The following is a 21,112-nucleotide window of genomic DNA, read 5'->3' as shown; positions in this document are numbered from 1 at the left end:
ATTAGTAATGAATGGTTTAATGGAATTGTTAAGAGGATATATTTAATTTGCTTTCGAAAATTTAATTCAAAATTAATTATTTCGAACATTCAGTTGGTTTATTTCAATTCCTTCAGTTGGTTTATTCAATGTTAAAAAAAAGTAACTATAATTATACAATTTAAAGAAATTATTTATGTATAACTTCATTCGTTAAATATTTGATTTGTTTTTTTTTTTCAAAAACATTATTTTAATGTATGGGTGCCCTAAATTTAAACAATCAAGCCTTTGATTTAATTTGTTTTTATTATAAAGAATCCAGTGTCATAATATTTCTCTTATTACACCCGCATTTTCTAAATGATCGCATTAAAAAAATATATTAAGAAATTTAAGAAAAAATTTTGTTTATATCCAAACTCACAGGCAAATAATGTGTCGTAAGTGTGTAAATAAAAATATAAATATGAATAAAAATCCAAAATCGTGTCAATTATTATGTTTTCCAATTAAATAATTAAAAACACTTAAATGATTATAATTATTTAAGAGACTGAGAGAAAAAAGGGGGATATTTACATGCAACCAATCCATTATAAATTCTCATTACGAAACAAAACAGTGGCAATGATCTCTTCTCTTACAGTTTGTATTCGTTTAACAAACGATAAATATTTTGTTGTTGTTGCCATTGGAAACGGCTGGCTGGCTGCATTATTAAAAGGCCTCCCATATTTATATGACTCTTAATTAATTCTTAATTGAAGTAAATTAAAATATTTTTACTGTCTAATCGTATTATTCATAAACATTCAATTACAAACTACAATATATATTTTTTTATTCATACTCAAATACTTGCACACACCAAACCCATACATAGCTACATATGTATATAAACATAAATATATTTACACAATTCGCAGGGATAGATGAATGAAAATTCTATATTAGGGTGGCTGCTATTGGCAGAAATATATAATATAAATTTGAAAATTTCGGAAATGAATGTTTCACAGTATAATTTTTCTATAAAAAAACTTTATTAACCTTACTGTTTTATGTTAAAAGAAGTTTTTTGTTTAAAATTAGTATCACCCTAATGTTTGCTCTGTTTTAAAAAAAAAACAATAATTGTCATCATACAATACAATTTTTGTATTTTAGAAATATGCAATAGTGTATCATGTATCTATAAAGCAACTGACTACTTTGGTGGTGGCATGAATTGCCTCCGCTGATAGTCAGATACTATTTTTTTTATTTATTTTTATAATTTTTCATAAATTTCAATTGCAATAGTTTTTATTTTTATTTTTTTTGTATAACGACAATGATGCTGATGATGGTTTATGATTAATTGAAATGTTTCATTTATCAGTCTATGCCCATATAAACAAACAGTCTATGTAGTATTTTGTTATTTTATTTGTTTTTTATGTAATTATTAATTAATTGTAGAAAATTGAATTAATTTATGTTTACATAGCAATTAAAACCAGTAAGTAAGCTTAAACAACAAAATATTTATTTATTATATGCATTGTATATGGATATTTTGTTGCTAGCTATTTTTAATTTAATAATTTTTAATTGAAAAAATACATTATTTTAATAATTTGTTTATAAAACAAAATTCTATTGTATTAAAATTGAATTTGTCGCTTCGTTTAAACTGCTATTTAATAGATTTTTTAATAAATTTAGTTGTTAGTTTTGTACAGGTTACAATTACCCATAAAGAATAGCTAAGGAGTGTGTTAGTAAAAAATGTAACAATTAAATACTACAATGGTTGTCTAAGGGCACTGCTACACGTTCAATATATGTTGTGATATTTGGATCGCGATCCATTTAATTGGATCACTCAAAGTTAGGTTATTCTGCAATTTGGATCGCGATCCATCAATACTGCATGCCACATGTTCAATAAATATAGCGATACTGGATCGCGGTCAATATATATTGAACGTGTAGCAGTACCCTAAGGATTTGAAACGTTTAAAAAGTAACGATATTTTGGCGTAATTTTATAATAACTATAATTTAGCTGCCTTAAATTGTTAATAAAGTTTTAAAGAAGAAAATCAATTTTAACCCTTAACTGGTGTCGATATTTCTAGTTACGTAATTGGTATCGAGTGTCCAAATTGACCCCATTGAAGAAATTAAATATCTTCTAAACATTATTTTAAAATTGTATTTTTTTATATTTTAAATTAAACAACATTTTCTTATATAGACTCAGAAAAAACTATTTCTTAAACCGTTTCAATTCAAATATATATCACATATTGAAGTGGTTTCAATTATTTTATAATTTAATCAAGTATTCATGTGCTCAAAAACAAACTTTCTGATATTTTCCATTGAATTTTGAGTTTTGAATTTGATAATTTTGACAATTGAATATAAAATTTTCGTTATTGGTTGAAATTTAAACACAAAAATGATTGAATAGATAATTTTGTAATTGAAAACAAATTTTTGTTATGTTTTGTGTTTTCAATTACGAAAATTATCTATACAATCATTTTTGTATTAAAAGTTCAACCCATGGTATAATCAGTTACCAGGTACAATTATTAGAGAGAGTTTCCAATGTACACTAGGGTGGCCCTTAATAAACGAAAGTTGGATTTTGGCCATTCTCACCCTCCAGTTTGGTGAACATTAGCAAAAAAATCATCCTGAAAAAATGTTAGGTAAATCGGTTGGGGATAAGGCACGCCCTCTGAAGTTTTGAGATGCATTTACAAGGGGAAAAAATGAATTTTTTTCAGTTTTTGTAAAAATTTTGCCATTAAAAAATTACTTTTGTAATTTAATTTAAAAGAATCGAAATGTGTACGTAATTGTCGTTCTAATGAGATATAAGAAACAGAAATCGGTCAAAAAATGTTAAAGTTATTAAAAATTCGCCAGGCCTTTAACGTGTCTCAGGCCACTTGAATAAGAAATGTAGGAACAAAATTAACATCTTTTGATAAATATTAAAATAAAAGCTAATTTTTACTTAAAATATGTCCATATTTACTTGTATATGAGTTTTTGTCTTCGTAGGATACCGTTAACCTACTCTTAGTATGATCAAAAAAATAAAATTTTTTTAACGGCAGTTTCAAAACTCCATTTTCAAATTTTTAAAAATTTTGTTAAACAAATTTAAGAATTTTTTGATCATCTCATTGGGATTTATTAAGAGTATAATAGGGAATAACAATGTGAAAAAATTATGAAAATATCTCATATAGTTTTTCCGTACCTGCGATTTAAATTTTGAAATTTTCGAGAAAAAACCATTATTTGTCAATTTTTAGGCGAATGAGCTCTATTTCCTTACTCTTATGAATTTTAAGCAAAACTTATTCTGAATATTATAGTCCAGATAATTCTGAATATACTCTGAAACTTTTACTAAAATCGGAGAACGTTAACCCTTAAATCGTGAAGGTCAAATATCAAATTTTTCAATATTTGGAATTTCTCTTGTAAAGATTTCGAAATGTTCGAAATGTTGTATATTTTTGGGCCGATTTTGATGAAATTTAACAAAACTATAACATAAACTCTAGGGTTTATAGTAACAGCACAGGAATGGAAATTAACGCTTAATGGCACTTGGGGTTAAAATGACACCAAACTTTTAAAATCATAATTTTTTTATGGTTTTAGAAGTTTGGGGTCATTTTAACACCAAGTGCTATATAGGGTTAATTTTAATTTTTCTGCTGTTTTTGTAAATACTAGGCTTTGTGTTATATTTTTGTTAAATTTCATCAAAATCGGCCCAAAAATATACAAAATTTCGAACATTTCAAAATCTTTCCAAAAGAAATTCCAAATATTGAAAAATTTGACCTTTGACCTTCACGATTTAAGGGTTAACGTTTTCCGATTTTAGTAAAAGTTTCAGAGTATATTTAGAATTATCTGGACTATAATATTCTAATTAAGTTTTGCTTAAAATTCATAAGAGTAAGGAAATAGAGCTCATTGGCCTAAAAATTGCCAAATAATTGGTTTTTCTCGAAAATTGCAAAATTTAAATCGCAGGTACGGAAAAACTATATAAGATATTTTCATAATTTTTTCACATTGTTATTCCCTATTATACTCTTAATACATCCCAATGAGATGATCAAAAAATTCTGAAATTTATTTAACAAACTTTTTAAAAATTTGAAAATGGAGTTTTGAAACTGCCGTTAAAAAAATTTTATTTTTTTATTCATACCTAAGAATAGGTTAACGGTATCCTACGAAGACAAAAACTCATATACAAGTAAATATGGACATATTTTAAGTAAAAATGAGCTTTTATTTTAATATTTATCAAAATATGTTAATTTTGTTCCTACATTTCTTGTTCTAGTGGCCTGAGACACGATAATGGCACAGCGAATTTTTAATAACTTTAACATTTTTTGACCGATTTATGTTTTTTATGTCTCATTAGAACGACAATTACGTACACATTTCCATTCTTTTAAATTAAATTATAAAAGTAATTTTTTAATGGCAAAATTTTTACAAAAACTGAAAAAAATGCATTTTTTCCCCTTGTAAATGCATCTCAAAACTTCAGAGGGCTTGCGGCACGTCTTAACCCCAACCGATTTACCTAAAATTTTTTCAGGATGATTTTTTTACTAATGTTCACCAAACTGGGGGTGAGAATGGCCAAAATCCAACTTTCGTTTATTAAGGGCCACCCTAATGTACACCACTAAAACATCAAATATGTATTTAATCACATAAAATTTTTTAATTTTTTTACCGCAATGTTTTATAAATTCGTAAAGTTTTAACTGAAATTACTATGTAACTTATCCAAAAAAAATAATTTTTCTTCAATTGATGTTTGAAAATGATTTTTTTTGTAACAAAAATTTAAATTCAATTATTTTTTTTAGACATTTCCTTTTTATATTTTTTCATTTTCTTTTGTTTGACGTTATAGGGAATGTATAATTGAGAACATACTTTCTAATAATTGTACCTTGCTTGTTCTGCCATGGTTCAACCAATAACGAACATTTTATACTCAATTGTCAAAATTATTAAATTCAAAACTCAAAATTCAATATAAAATATCCGAAAATTTTGTTTTTGAGCACATGAATACTTGATTCAATTATGAAATAATTGAAACCAGTTCAATATGTTTGAATTTAAATATAATTTTTTCTGTGGAAATAAAAGTTTTATTAATTCATTTTGTATATAACATAACTTTTTTCTTATATAAATAGTAGCCTTTTGTTTTTAAGTAATTTTTTTTTAATGTTGGATTCCATTTTGATCAATCAAAATTTGTATTATATTATATAATTTATATGATTAAAAGAATGTCGCTATATTTTCTAGACTTGTTGTTAATAGTTTATTTCAATGACTACGCAGAACAAGAAGCGAGTGATAAATATCTTTTAATAAAGCATTAAAATTGTCTCTCTGTTCTGAAATTAAACAATAGATATGAAGCTAGAGATAAAATGCTCTAGCTGTTTTTTTTTTTTGCTGTCAGGATTCTATTCATATTTTTCCGGCACTCTGTAAGAATTCGAATAAAAAGAAGCTGGAAAAACATACATATGAATCATTTTAGTTCATTCAAATAATGGAATCGTTCAATTAAACTAGTTCTTTCATGAACTACCCAAGTTTAATATTTTGATGATGGAGGGCTTTGGTCGACAAGCTTTTATATCATATAAATTGTATAATGAAATAAATACTTTTAAAGTTTATTTTAATTTTTTTGAAGCATTTAAATAAAAGCTTGTTTTTAAAATATTTTGTATTAATGATTTATTTCATTTCTTTTAGATCACCCTGAATATTTCGAATTTCTATTCGAAATTTCTAACATATCCTAAAAAGCATATATTCTGAAACTACAATGAAAATTCTTTAAAATTCATTACCATTTTGATTTTTTTTTTAAATTTTTAAGTTCGAATTTGGAAAATGTAAGAAATTGGACACAAATAAAACTAAAATAATTTTTTTAAGAAACCTCAAGATTTAGAAATTATTTTAACATCTTTTAAAAATTTTTGAATATAAGTTCGAATTTTCGAAATAAATTTCGAATTTTCGAACATAATATTACAGGTATATTCACGATCAAGAGATTTTTTTAACAGCTTTAAAAATGTTTCGAACATCAGTTTTAATTTTTGATTCCGAATTTTCGAACATAATACTGCTGCAATATCACAAGATGTACGCATGAATGCCAAATTTCAGCATATTCGGGCTACGAAATTCAATTAAAAATGTTATTGTAAACAAGCTTTAATGTAAAAGCTTTTAAAAATATGTTATTATATTTAATTTTAACTTCAACAAGTAAGAGAGCTATATTCGGCTGTGCCGAATCTTATATACCCTTCACCAAATTTTATTTCAAAATACAAATTTTAAATATTTTTAGGTAAACAAAATTAATTTTTTTCATTTTTTTTAAAATTTTTTTTTTTAAATTCAATTTTTTTTTTTAAAAAATTTTAATTTTTTTTTTTAAATTTTAAATTTTTTTTTAATTTTTTTAATTCTAAAAAACAATTTTTTTTTTTTTGGTGTAAACAAAAATCGGGTTTTCCGATTTTGACCCATTGTAAGTCCAACTTATGATCTTATATACATACATACGTCGTTGCAAAGGTCTTCGAAATATCTACCATTAGATATCCTATTGTCTATATTAATGACTTAGTAATCCAGATATAGGTCAAAAATCGAGGTTGTCCTGGTTTTTTCCTCATATCTCAGCCATTTGTGGACCGATTTTGCTGATTTGAAATAGGAAACTTCTCTAAAGCATGTCTGACAGAAATATTGAAGATTTGGATCGCAAAGATATCTGGGGTCTTCAGAAAATTGATTTCAACAGACAGACAGACGGACAGACATACAAACGGACATGGCTTAATCGACTCCGCTATCTATAAGGATCCAGAATATATATACTTTATAGGGTCGGAAAATTATATTGTGGAAATTACAAACGGAATGACAAACTTATATATACCCTTCTCACGATGGCGAAAAAAATTCAAGAGAAGGCAAAGTTAGCTAGTCTCCTGAAGGGTAGATATGAGCATTATGTACAAGTATTTGGTATTTGGCTAAAGGACTAACATTTTAAAGAAAAAGATGTATCAATTTTCAAAATAAAATTTTTACCAAAAAAAAAAACTGAAATTTCATGAAGAAAAATTTAAAATTCTAATTAGTGTACAATTCCAATTTAAGATCGTAACGTCTTTTAATCAATGGGTTGATAATGTTTGCAATTCTCTTCACTTAAATATCGCGAAATCCCTAAAACGATTTTTTTAAGATCTTTTAATTTGTTTGTGCCCGAGGTGAGAAACTTTGGGGGCCCCATTTCAACTACGAACCCATGTGAACACAAATCAAATCAAAAACACTTCAGTTCACAAACTACGAAATTATTGCTACTGTGTGTCGGTATCGGGCAATCTGAGAGAAACCAATGGGGTCAAGATCATCAGAGACACGAGTTTCATTATTCAGTGTTTTGCCTTGATGAAGTTACCCGGAGTGAGGATAGTTCAAAATATTAAACACATAAAATTTTTTCTTAAAGTGTATAGATTTCCAGAAGTACGAAACCAAAACGTTTCATGTGCCGTGACCAAATCGTACCATTCTTTAGTGACTAACTGAACTTGCTATGATTATGGAACACTACTTAAAATGTAATTGATAATGAAAGGTTTTGATGCACGGAGAATACAGATTCGCTGTGATATTTGTTGCCAAACGATTGATTTAGTTACAGCAACTACAAATTTTATTACCTTTTTTAAACAATTATTACTAATATTTCTTTATTTAATAGTACTATTGAATTAATTTAATTGTTTTATTTCTTTTTCTTATAGTAATTGCGGTTTCCGACCTGTTCTAAATGACACACCAACATCCATAGCCAGTGGAAGTTCCACGGGACGTCCAAATCACACAGCTTCATTATTTTTGCCACCACATTTGGCTTCTTTAAGTTCACAGTTTTCACAGCAGCCACTGTTTCCTGGTTTGAAAGGTAAGTTCTGATGCTTTTAATGAAATAAGATATTTCAAATCACTCACCCACCCCTCTTTATAACAAACATTATTGTAGCGTTAAAATTGAAGTGATTTTAAGATTCCATCATCTTTAATAATAAAATTTTAAATTTATTGAGTCAGATAGACAGACACAAGATACTCAATCAATGTTTTCAACAGCTAGATAAATTTCCAGCCTGTCAATTGCAATTAATGTCCTAGAGAAAAATCCTTATCGATTGATGACAAGTTCCTTTAGTATATTCATAAACATAGACATTGACAGTTGTGATTTTTTAAGCTTTTAGTTAAATTAGCAGAGCAGCTGCAAATAGGAAAATTCCTTAACATTTAATGGAATTAAGGACATACAGAAGTTTAATTTAAAATTTAATGCCTTGAAATTTATTTGATTTACATATTTATGCCTTTTTTCTATTAACTACTTGCAGGTGTACCCTCATTTCCTGGACTCTGTTCATGCTGTACTTTAAAGCCACCACATTCCAACGCCAACTCGGTGGCAGTTTCTTGCTCATCGGCCACCAGTTCGCCTGAGTCACCTCCCCATTCCACACACTCCAATTGTGATCCACGTTCTTCTTCGGTTGCAGAGCTTAGACGCAAAGCCCAAGAACATTCGGCTGCCTTATTACAATCGCTACATGCTGCCGCTGCAGCTGGTCTAGCCTTTCCCGGCCTACACTTGCCACCGCTATCGTTTCATCATCACACTTCCTTGACCAATGCCCATCATCATGCGGCCGCAGCAGCTGCTAGTGTACGTTTGAAAAATGAAGCTCAGGATATGACCGCCAGTACCATGAATGGTTTAGTTGCCAATATGATGCCTTCAGTAACCAGTTTAATGGAACAAGCCTCGCCCAACTCAAATCAAACACCACCCTCATACCAACAGCAGCAACAACAACTGCTTCAGCAGCAGCAACAACAACTACAACATCAAGTACATTCCGTAGGCCAACTTTCGCCACCCACCACACCAACCCAAACATCAAATTCATCGAAAGACACACCATTAAATTGTACAAACGGTACGATTATAACCAAAACTGAATGAATATGATGAGTATTTCCCTAATACTTGGAGAGGTTTCTCATTTGTACATTTCCCTATATGGGATTTTTCTTTATATTATTTGTTTTAATTATATATAAATATAAATAGTAGTGTAATATTTAGCTTATAGATATTTAGTATATATTGTAAAAACTAAAAAATAATTAACATAATATTTATCATTTATTATTAATTATTACTTTAAAGTACAGAGCCCTTGAAATAATGTGTCAAGTATTTTTAATTATATTTTATGAAAGAAAAACAAAGAGAGGCTTTAATCACTCTTAAACAAAACTGATCTTCAAATTAAGAGTACGTTTTCACTATGTTTAAAACAAGTGGTTTTAATCAGCAGTTCCGGATGACTGTCCGGAACTAGTGATTTTACATATCACTGGTTTTAAAATTATCTATGTAACCAATTATTTTGACATGCTCGTGTTCTCGATGATTTGTAGTTGAATTCAATGACCTCTCATTTTAGTTCAGAATTCAAAAGTTGAACTAAGTGAGCAAACATATTTGAACTAGTTCATTTAGCACAATCAAGTTAATTGAACTCGTTCGTTCATATTTTGTGTAAACTTAAAAAACTAGTTCATATTGGGTGCATAACTATCAATTGAACTAGTTAGTGCATGAACTAGCCAAGTCTATCAGTTATTTGACCCAATATAGACCAAATTCCGGATTTCACTTAGTGACAATTTACCCCCCAATAGATTACTTCTGGAGAATGAAATAACAGCATCCTAAAGTAGTGCAGTACAAAAAGAGATAAAGTGATTTCAACCAAGATTACTTAGAGGCACTAAAGTGAAAATTGTCTTTACTCTAGATTACCTTAAATGTATAAAGTAACCAATTACTTATCTTTGCATTACAAAGAACACTTATGTGTCAAATAAGCCAAAAATATTGGTATGTATAGACTTAGAAATGAGCGATTTTTTTTTAAAATTTTTAACTTTTATTTTGAAACATTTGTACATTTGTAAGGGTGCCCCGATAGACTACACGATAGTGTGCTGGACTTTCAATCAAAGGGTTGCGGGTTCGATTTCTGCCAGAGACTCTGGGTGTTTCTGCAGACAAGCAAAACGATTCGAAGTTTATTCAAAGTATTGGCTATTGTTAGCTATGACCTTCTCCCATCTTTCTGGCAACATATGGATTCCAAGCCAAAAGAACTCCTCATCTTTTGAGGCCAAGAACGAATCAAGCCAATAACGTATACTCCGTACCAAAGTGAAGCGTATCCAGGAGAGAGCGTTCTGCATCGATCGAAACAAATAGTAGTCAATAGATTCCCAACCGAATCTGACCGCATATTCGGGTCGTTTTTCGGCAAATGTTCGCTTCAAATGGATCAATTGACTTCGGTACAAGTTCCATGTGATGGACTGGTTAGATTTCAGCACCTTATACAAAGAATTATCTTAGCGCAATGGATATTTGGCTTTGGTGTCGGTTCGGCTGGTTGGCCAGGCTTCACATACGATCTCTTACGCTTCGGGTTATCGTAATTTTATGAACGCAAGTACTGATTCGGTGCAAAACTGATTTTCTTTTATACCGTTCAAGCATCATTTCGGACATGGCAAATGTTCTTTCAAGGTCTCTAGACTTCAATTCGTAGGGTACCCAATTTCCCTGCTTTTGGATGAATCCTGCTCCGTTTGAAATTGCTGCTTGAGTAGCTCCCAATGATTTTGCAAACTCTTGTTGAGTTTTACAACAATCTTCATGGAGTATTGCCTCTAATATTTGTCTTCCGTGTCAAAATCAACACTCCTGAACCGCACAAACCATCTCTGGCACATTCACCATACGCTTAGGTGAGCAATCGGTGTGCTTCAGAGGCACTTTCTTCCATATTAAATAAGTAAAGCAAGCAATTTATAAAATCAATTTGATGTGCTTCAAATAAGCTTACGTTAAGTACACAGAGAAAATAGATTCGTAATAGCAACCGAATTTGTTGCCAATCGAATGATTCGGTTCTACACATAGAATTTTTCGGTTCTAGTGATAGAAAATCAGTGGATAAAGAAGAATTTCTATTGAAGCAAACAAACTTTTATTACCACTTCTAACATTTTGTAACCACAACTGTAAAATTCGATCACTAAGGCTGAATCATTCGATTGTTGCCAAATTCGGTTGTGAACACGAATCTGTTTTCTCTGTGTAGACGTTCTGTTTTGTGTTATTATCCTCAATACATTGACAAACACTATTTTATTCTTGAAGATATTTAGCTAAGACACAATAAGCAAGAAATCGAAGTCACAATACTGTCCGTTCTTATTTGAAACAAATCAAGCAGTCTGATTTACTAATTGTAAAATGTATTGTAAATCACATAGTAATAATTCTAGAAAAAAAATATATTTTCGGTTGTTGAGGCTTCCTTTTAAGTTCTCTCATTTCTAAAAGCAAGAAAATTCAAAATCAAATCTTGATGATTTAAATTTAATAAAATGTTTTCTATAATGATTCTATATTGTCAGACATATTTAAGAAGAAAAAAAACTTGGCCGATGTAAATAAGTTATACATTTTTCCAATGGAAAATTCAACGATAAAATCTCTTTTCCATACATTTGATTAAAATTTGTAGAACTAAAGTTCTTTTTAAAACCTATCATTGACAACCTGATTATTTTGTCTTACTATTGAATGAAGAAATGTATGAGAAACTTAGTAGCTGTTAGTAGGGGTATGTTAATTATGACATACGACAGCAAATGAAATATCCTAATAAATTCAAGAGAAATTTGTAAACAATGTCACAATTAGTTTCCTGATCTAATACAATTGGTCTAAAACACCAGATTTAAATGTGTGGAAAAACTCACCAGCTATGTGAAATTATTGGAATCAAGGGCCTTATATATAAATATATAAAAAACAACAAAATAATTATAACCTATAAACATAAATCAATATTATAAAATACTATAAAACAAAATTATTAATTTTTTAATTCTTTCATAATAAATAAAATATGTTAATGTAAAAATCTTGCCTAAAATAACAAACTATTTAAGTAAAGTAGTATTTAACGAGAAAATATTTAAAGACAAAGAAATAATATCCCAAAAAAATATGTATTTAAAATGAAAAAATTAAGTAATTTAAAACGTCTTATGCGATTATATATGATCATTATTATGTACTTGTATAAATTTAGGAAATCTAATGAATTATTAGTTAATAAAGATATAAACAATAAAATTTCACAAAAAAAAAAACAGACAACAATCGAAATTAATTAATAATGAGTAAGTATCAAATTATGGGTAAAATCGAGCAACAGAGTTACAGACTTGATCTATTTTTATTAGAGACCGAATATAAGGGTTCCACAGTTTGATAACTTTTATTATTTGAAATTCGGGTTTTTTGTGGTATTTCATGAAAAGTCGAAAAAAAACTACCCAAATTCACACAAAAATAATCAATTTTGTTAAAAACAATATTTCATATTTATAAAAAACGCTAATTTAAAAAATAATCTCATTTAATAAACAAAAATTATTATCTTAACAAGAAATGGCAATTCAACAATTAAATTGTGTGTAATTTTTTGAGTCATGGAAATATAACCATATACGGACACCACTCCCAGTTTTGCCCAAAGTCATGCACTTTTTTATGGATTTAAGATTTGGGGCCTCGGTGTCATTTTTGCAAAATAATTTTCTCAGGCCCATATCTTGCAAACAGATCGGAATTTTGATTTACACTCTGAGGCAAAGTTGTAGCCCTTGGCATAAAGAACATATAAAATCAAAAATAACTTCATCTTCAAGATCAAAATCGAAAAAAAACTTTGAAAAAAATTTGATTTTTTACGTTTTTTCCCCTGTTTAGGTCCATAGGTAGCAAACCGCTCAAAATTCAAGGAAACAATCAACTACAAAAATGTACCTAAGATCTCAATAAACAACTTTCTTGAACGTATGAACTTCCTAGGAACGATTCTTAACACCGTTTAGGTAGGTCAATATAAGTTAGTAAGAAAAAACAGAAGGAATTAAGTGTATTAGGACATAAACTATTAAATTATTATAAACTAAAGCATACTTTTAGGCAGCTTAAAAAAAATTATTTCTAAATTTTATTTCGATTTTTGTTTTTTGCGATTTTGATCTTGAAGATGAAGGTTTTTTGATTTTATATGTTCACAATATTTGTTCTTTATGACAAGGACTACAACTTTGCCTCAGAGAGTAAATCAAAATTCCGAATTGTTTGCAAGATATGAGCTGTTTGCAAAGCCCAAAATCTTTGGAGGCCCATAAAAAATAAAAATTACAAGGCGTTCGATTTAAAGAAAGTGTTGAATTGATAATTTTTATATTGCAAAATATTAACTGTATACGATTTTCAAATTTCCCATCTGTGTAAATAAGACTGTAAAATTATCAATTTGAATATTAAATAGCGGAAAATTAATTCGTTCAACTTAAATATTAACAATATTTATAAAATGTCATATAAATGTCTTAGCATTAAAACACTACCCGCATTTGCTCAGTCGTGTGTAAAAAAATGAAACTTTTTATATTATTTTTACTTTTTGGCATAATAGCAACGGATACAATCATAGAAACTTTTAAGCCTGGTAAGTTTTAAATAGTATTAATTACTACTATAGTTTCATTATAATCTGTATATCCTAAAATATCCTAATTATTGTTTCTAAAATATTTTTCAGCTAAATGTGAAATGGAACCCTTTGAAGCACCTTGGGGTTATGCCTGTTATGGTTTATTTATATCATGGTCTTATAATCAAGAAAAAAATGCCTGTGAGCCATTTCTTTACGGTGGTTGTTTGGGTAATGACAATCGATTTGATTTTCAATCCGAATGCGCTGATGTCTGTGTAGATTAGTTGAAAATTGGTTTGTTTTAGTTTTTACACAATATTGCAATAAAATAGCTTTTTTGTTTTGCAAATACTTGTTTGTTATTTTATTAACATCGTAATTAGTTGAGATAAAATTGGGTGGAGTAATAATAGTGGGCGTGGAAGCTCCCAAATAAAGTAAATTTAATTGTGGAATATTTAGAGAACTATTAATTTACACCTTTCCATATAAAAAAAAATTTCAGTGATCTCAGATTAAGCTTACTGAATTTATATATAGAAACTTCCAATTTACTTTTACTTTTTTGATAAATAGTAGAACAGATTACTACAGATCTACGAATAAAGTTGGAATTAGACTGTATAAAGATCTACAAATGAAGCTAAATTTGGACTGCAAGATCAACGATTGCAGCTTGAATTGGACTGTATAAAGACCTTCCTTCAATCTGAAATTTGACTGTAAAAACCTACAATAAAACAAGTAGAGAGCTATATTCGGCTGTGCCGAATCATATATACCCTTCATCAAATTAGACTTCAAAATAAAAATTTTAAATATTTTTAGGTAAACAAATTTTTTTTCCCCAAAGTTGTTTTTTCATTTTTTGGAAAAAAAAATTCAAATTGTTTTTTTAATTTTTTTAAATTTTAAAATTTTTTTTAATCTTGTTTTTTTCAATTTTTTTAATATTTAACGAAAAAAAACTTGGTGAAAAAAAAATTCGGGGTAAAAAATATTTTGACCCATAGTAGGTCCAACTTACTATGGTCGTTGCAAAGGTCTTTGAAATATATATCATTAGATATCCATATTGTCTATATTAATGACTTAGTAATCCAGATATAGGTAAAAAATCGAGATTTTCCTGGTTTTTTTTCCTTATATCTCAGCCATTAGGACCGAATTTATCGATTTTAAGAAACATAATAATGACCTACGAATAAAGCTGGAGTTGCACTGTATGAACAGCATCAAGAAAATCAACGACTGAACCTGCTTTCAATCTTAAATTGGACCTTTAATTGAAGATAAAACAGGACAACATCAAGATCAAAAATTGAATATAAAATTTGCATAAACTGCTTTATTCAATCTAAAATTAAGCTGTAAAACTAAATTAGGACCTACATAGCAACCGAATTTGTTGCCAATCGAATGATTCTGCCTTAGGACAGAATTTTACAGTTGTTGCTACAAAATTTTAAAAGTGGTAACAAAAGTTTCGTTGCTTCAACCGAATTTCTTCTTTATCTACTGATATTCTGTTGCAAGAAACGAAAAATTCTATGTGTGCAATCAAATCATTCGATTAGCAATAAATTCGGTTGTTATTACGAATCAGTTTTCTTTGTGTACGATTAAAACTGGAATTGGACTGAATTAACATCTTTAATTTGAAAAAAAAAACACACGATTGCTCACCAAAGATTATGGTGAATGTTTTTCATCGGTTTCAACGTGCGAGACATGGTTTGTACGGTGCAGAAGTGGTGATTTTGAGATGGAAGAGACAGATCGCCCAGGCCAGTCAAAAAAGTTTGATGACCAAGAATTGGAGGCATTACTCCATGAAGATTGTTGCCAAATTCAACAAGAGCTTGCAAAATCAATGGTAGCTACTCAATCAGCAATTTCAAAACGTTTGCAAGCAGCAGGATTCATCCAAAAGCCGAATTCATGCTTGAACTCTATAAAAGAAATTAATTTTTGCACCGAATCATTTGCACCACCAATCGATGCAGAGCTGCTGAAATATGGTCAGACCATCACAAGGAGCCTGTGCCTAACGCATCTGATTCGTTGGAAGCGAACATTGGCCGAAAAATGGCTAGAATTGGCGGGCAGACATGAAAACGTAATATTCCGTCATGACAACACTCGGCTACATGTTGCAATACCTGTTAAATAGTATTTAGAATTAAGTGGTTGGGAAGTTTTTCCTCACCCGCTTTATAGTCCACCCGTAACCCGTCCGACTACTATTTGTTTCGATCGATACAGAACGCTCTCTCGCACACTTTGGGACACATTATCCGATAAAAATCTACGAATAAAGGTGGAATTAGATCTTCATATAACAGATTCTATCTTATATTATTGGGCAGCATCTACGATTAAAGCTTATCATTGATCATAGAGAAACAGTGGTTGGACTTAAATTGAGAGGAAGTATTCCCATAAAATGGACGATGGAGGCAGTTATTTATATCAATTTCTATGAAAATATAATTCCACTCAGTATTTAAAGAGTTCTTTAAAGACCATGGTTTCTTTGAAAAGTAGTCTGTTACAGATCTGCCTTATTTCTTCAGCAAACGATTGAGATTTTTTAAGCCATTATGGGGGTTTTGTTAGACTACATCTCGTTTTAGTAAGAAGTTACGCAAATACTTTGACTCTTGATCTGAATCTATAGTCGAGGGCCTATTTTCAGGAGAGCCAAAAAACTGTTTTTTTCGCGAATACTTGAGTTATTAAAATTTGGTATTCTACACACATATAATTGGTTTTTAAAATTTTGCATTATTTGGGAGGGTTTTTCTTCTCAAAATATTGTATGAAAATGATAAGATAGAGGATTTTGCATTTTAATAAAATTAAATTATTTTGATTTCATTTATGACATCTGTCAGTTTTTAACGTGATTTATTTAAGATAACGGCTAATAATACAACATGAGATAAAAAAAATTAACAATAAACAATATTAAACAAAAAGTTATAGAAAAATTGTTTTTTTTTTTGCTTTTTTAAGTTTTTTTTGGAGTTTGATTGGTGTAAATTATCGTAAAATAATAAATAAAACTTTAAAAGTAGACACTTTTTTAAGCAAACTCCAACTTTAATCATTTATTTTTATTCCATGGACCTTATATTTTCCAAAAACAAAAAGGTAAAATATTTTCATGGTAATTTAATTCATTCGCTATTTTGATAAATGATTGAAAAATGTAAAATTCATGTTCAGCATGCAAAAATTAGTAAAAACAAGTAAGAGTGCTATATTCGGCTGTGCCGAATCTTATATACCCTTCACCAAATAATACCTTAAAACTTTAAATATTTTTAGGAAAACAAAATTTAATTTTTTAATTTTTTGGAAAAAAATTTTTTTCGATTGTTATTTTAAATTTTTTTTTTTTAAATTTAAAAAATTTTTTTTTTTGCTTTTAATTATTTTTTTTGAAAAAAAAATTCGGATTAAAATTTTTTTTTTTTCCGATTTTGACCCATTGTAGGTCCAACTTACTATGGTCTTATATACGTTGCAAATGTCTTTGAAATATCTATCATTAGATATTCATATTGTCTATATTAATGCCTTAGTAATCCAGATATAGGTCAAAAATCGAGGTTGTCTTGGTTTTTTCCTCATATCTCAGCCATTTGTGGACTGATTTTGCTAATTTTAAATAGCAAAATTCTAGAAAGCATGTCTGACAGAATTATTGAAGATTTGGATCCCGAAGATATCTGGGGTCTTCAGAAAATTGATTTCAACAGACAGACAGACAGACGGTCAGACAGACAGACGGACATGGCTTAATCGACTCCGCTATCTATAAGGATCCAGAATATATGTATATACTTTATAGGGTCGGAAATGAAAAATGTAGAAATTACAAACGGAATGACAAACTTATATATACCCTTCTCATGAAGGTGAAGGGTATAAAAACATGAATTGTAGGAAGAAATTATTCCAAAAAAATATTTGAAAATTAATTATTTGAAAAGATAGAGGGTTTTGTATTCGGAAAAAATTAATTGTATAAGATAGAGAAATAACAAAAATTCAAATAAAACAGCAAAATAGAAATAAGTTTGTTATGAAATTCACACCATAGATGAGGGCTGTTTTACTGAACATTTTACCATCAAAAAGTAATTTTCGTGAAAATCAAAGATAGGGGATTTTGAATATAGACCCTCGATATGTTATGATATTCGAATTTGATCTAAGAGGTTCCTTCATAAAACATTATGAACTACTGGAAAATGTTCTATTTGGATATTAATGAACGGAACACTAATTCGTTCAACTTACATTTTCATATCTACATTTGTTTAGTAACTAACTTACAAATATATTTAAAATTGAATAGATACCTGCATGGTTTCTTTAAGTAAATGTCGTATGGAATATGAAACTTTATATTTTATTTTTCCTTTTTGTCTTTGCAAGGGCTTCCTCAGCCTTAGAAGATTTTAGAAGTGGTAAGTAGAATTTAAAATTTTTTTTTTAAATATCAATCGGTCCTAACCATTAATATGTTTTTTATTTATATTATTAGACAGATGTTATATGGAGCCTTTTTATTCCCCCTATGGTACAGATTGTTTCGGTAGTTTTACTGTCTGGTCTTATATCATTAACACCAATACCTGTGAGTCATATATTTACAGTGGTTGCTTGGGTAATGATAATAGATTTGATACGCAAAAGGAATGTGCAGACATGTGTATGGAGACACTAAACGAAGATGACGATGAGGATATTGCAAATACAGAGATCAAGAATGGACCCACAAACCTATAGTATCGATTATAGCCTAAAGCTACTTATTTTAGCAGCAACCAAGTATTCACACAAAATCTTAAGCCGTAAATATTAGAGAAACCACTACTTCCTGCAAATGTTTGTTTGTTCTAACATAATATTTGTTAAAACAAACAACATTTGTTTAAAAGTAGGAAAACTATCCAAGTTAACTCATCAAATATTTAAACAATCTGAATGTAACTTTACATCACTTAAACTTTGTATCTTGTTCCATTTAAACACATATAGAACGACAGATTTCTGGAGTTTTAAGAAAAATTTTGTATAAAAGAATAGAAAGAAGCACCATTTAAACTTTAAATATTAATTATATTTACAAAAAAAAAATCACATTTCACGTTCCTAATTTATTCCAATAATTTATTCCTTGCACATATCCTCACATTCTTTAAGAGAATTGAAACGGTTGTTGTTGCCACCGCAACCTCCATAGACGAATTCAACGCACTCGTTGGAATCAGCTTTGTAGGACCAAGAAGGAATGTAAGCGGCACAGGCAATCAAACCATTACCGTCGACGGCATGTTTCAAACCACAAGCAGCTAAAAATAAATAAATTAATTAATTAAGAAAGATTCCAAAAAAGATTTCTTTAAAAACTCACCATTTTTAATAGCAACGGCTGATGACACCAAAGCAAAGATGGCCAAAAATAAAGCAAAGATTTTCATTTTTTTGAAATTTATTTTTTCTCTAGAAGATGAACTTTCAACAAAGTATAGTTTTAGACTGTTTACGAAACTTAAATGTTTAAAAACTTTTATACGAAAGTTGATTAAACCAAAATTTATTTTTATTTATTGTTTAAATAAATAAATAATCTATAAATCATAAATACAAGATGAATTCACACTTTCAGAAATATTATTTTTGTATCTGTGTATGAAATGGCGTATGTGTATGGATGTTTGTTTGTCATTATTTAGGTTTTCGATTAGAGATAATTCATAAAGCTACGGGAAAATACGTGGCAGAGTTTAGCTAGAATTATGTCAATTATCATATAGACTTGATTATACCAACTAAATTATGTATATTAAAATGTTAAATGTATGTTTATATTCTATTTAAAAACAAGATTACAGAAAAAAAAATCTCAATATATTTCAAGGACAAATTCATAATTCAATCATAGTAGTTTTAAGAACTGAAAGTATCTCAGCATTTTAATAAATATATACTTTTGGTTTAACTTAAATGTTGATATTTTTGACCCTGATCTGTTAAAAATATTTCAAGTTGTATATAATCGGTGTTGCCAAATCTTACATATGTAAAGGGTCTTCCTATCTTTAAATTTAAATAAAATCATCGTCATTTTTTATTCGTTTGAAACGCCTATCGATACTATTCCCAGCAGTTAAACATGTAGTCAATGTATCCCTTAAAGACAGTAATTGTCATAAATGTCTTATCACTTGGCTAACTCCAATTTATATATTTTGGTCATTTGGCACGTGTGTGCACTTTGTAGTGCAGAGAGAATACAATTGGTTACTTTATACATCCCAAGTAATCTAGCGTGAAGACAATTGACACTTAAGTGTCTCTAAGTAATCTGGGGTGTAGTCACTTTAAACGTTTTGTGAGTAATTCGTACAAACTGGTTTTATACAAATTGTGTTGATATAATTCTCATAAAGTTTATTTTTATTTTTGCTTAAGTATCTGGTATCCCATGTAACATAGCATGAAGTCAATAGTCACTTTAGTGTCTCTTAGTAACCTATGGAGAAGTCACTTCATACTTTTTTTTGTACTGCACTTTATTTTACCCACCAGAAGCGTTGACTACTTTCGATCAGCTATCAGATAGTCACATTGTATCAAAAGAGTCAATTGAACCCCTGCATAGGACATGTACGTGTTAAAATAACTAGACAAGTAGCTGATCAAGTAACAAGTTACAAAGCTAGTAAGGTAACTGACGCTATGTAACCAGTATGTGAATCTAATGCGTTGCCTACTTTGGACCAGCTATTAGACAGTCCCATTGTAATCAAAAAGAGACAATTGACCCCCTGCCTAGGATATGCCCGTGTTAAAATGACTAGTGACGTGGCTATCGAAGTAACTAGCTCCCACCCTAAAGGACGGGTAAAATCACTAGTTCGGTACTGTCTCCTCGAACTGCTGGGTTATGTATGCAATATAACATCGACCAAATGTCCCTCGCGGCTACTCTGGGTGGCGCATCCGAAATGTCAAATTATCTATGACCTGGCGTATGGGTCAAATCGATCAATCTCGGTGGCCAGTTCATGACCATGCCCTCCAATTGCTCGTGCAGAATGTCTAATCTGGCATAAGCTGTGTCTCACGTAGCGCATCCCTGTTGAAACCATATGTCGTTGGTGTCCATATCATCCAATTCAGACCAAAAGAAGTTGCTAATTATTGACCTATAGCGCTCGCCGTTGGCGGTAATGGTATGGCCAGCGTCGTTCTCAAACAAATATAGACCGATGACGCCACCAGCCCAAAAGCTACACCAAACAGTGACTTTTTCGTGA

The 21,112-nt window shown here is 29.5% G+C and overlaps 2 protein-coding genes across 2 annotated transcripts in view; one reads left to right on the top strand and one right to left on the bottom strand.

Moving 5' to 3' along the window:
- Positions 1–9,148, top strand: part of Drgx (Dorsal root ganglia homeobox) — a 117,196-nt gene extending 108,048 nt beyond the window's left edge. Inside the window, exons 7-8 of the mRNA XM_065500815.1 lie at positions 7,902–8,062; positions 8,520–9,148. Of these exons, the coding sequence (XP_065356887.1) occupies positions 7,902–8,062; positions 8,520–9,148 (790 nt within the window). The remainder of the gene's footprint in view (positions 1–7,901; positions 8,063–8,519) is intronic.
- A 9,739-nt stretch (positions 9,149–18,887) lies between these two features.
- On the bottom strand, positions 18,888–19,362 carry LOC135951364 (male accessory gland serine protease inhibitor-like). Its single transcript, XM_065501003.1, has 2 exons — positions 19,204–19,362; positions 18,888–19,141 (listed from the first exon to the last, which is right to left on the bottom strand). The coding sequence occupies exons 1-2, from the start codon at positions 19,268–19,270 to the stop codon at positions 18,960–18,962; spliced, it is 249 nt and encodes an 82-aa protein (XP_065357075.1). The 5' UTR covers positions 19,271–19,362; the 3' UTR covers positions 18,888–18,959.
- Between the last annotated feature and the right edge of the window lie 1,750 nt (positions 19,363–21,112).

This window comes from Calliphora vicina, chromosome 2 (genome assembly GCF_958450345.1).
Source record: "Calliphora vicina chromosome 2, idCalVici1.1, whole genome shotgun sequence".
NCBI lineage: Eukaryota > Metazoa > Arthropoda > Insecta > Diptera > Calliphoridae > Calliphora > Calliphora vicina.
Note: the sequence above shows the minus strand (reverse complement) of the source record. Positions and strands in the feature narration are given on the sequence as shown.

Bases quoted from the DNA above. Each gene is read 5' to 3' on its own strand.
- LOC135951364 (XM_065501003.1), bottom strand. From the start codon at position 19,270: ATGAAAATCTTTGCTTTATTTTTGGCCATCTTTGCTTTGGTGTCATCA. The intron at 19,142-19,203 runs GTGAGTTTTTAA...ATTTATTTTTAG, and splicing joins AGCCGTTGCTATTAAAAATG to CTGCTTGTGGTTTGAAACAT.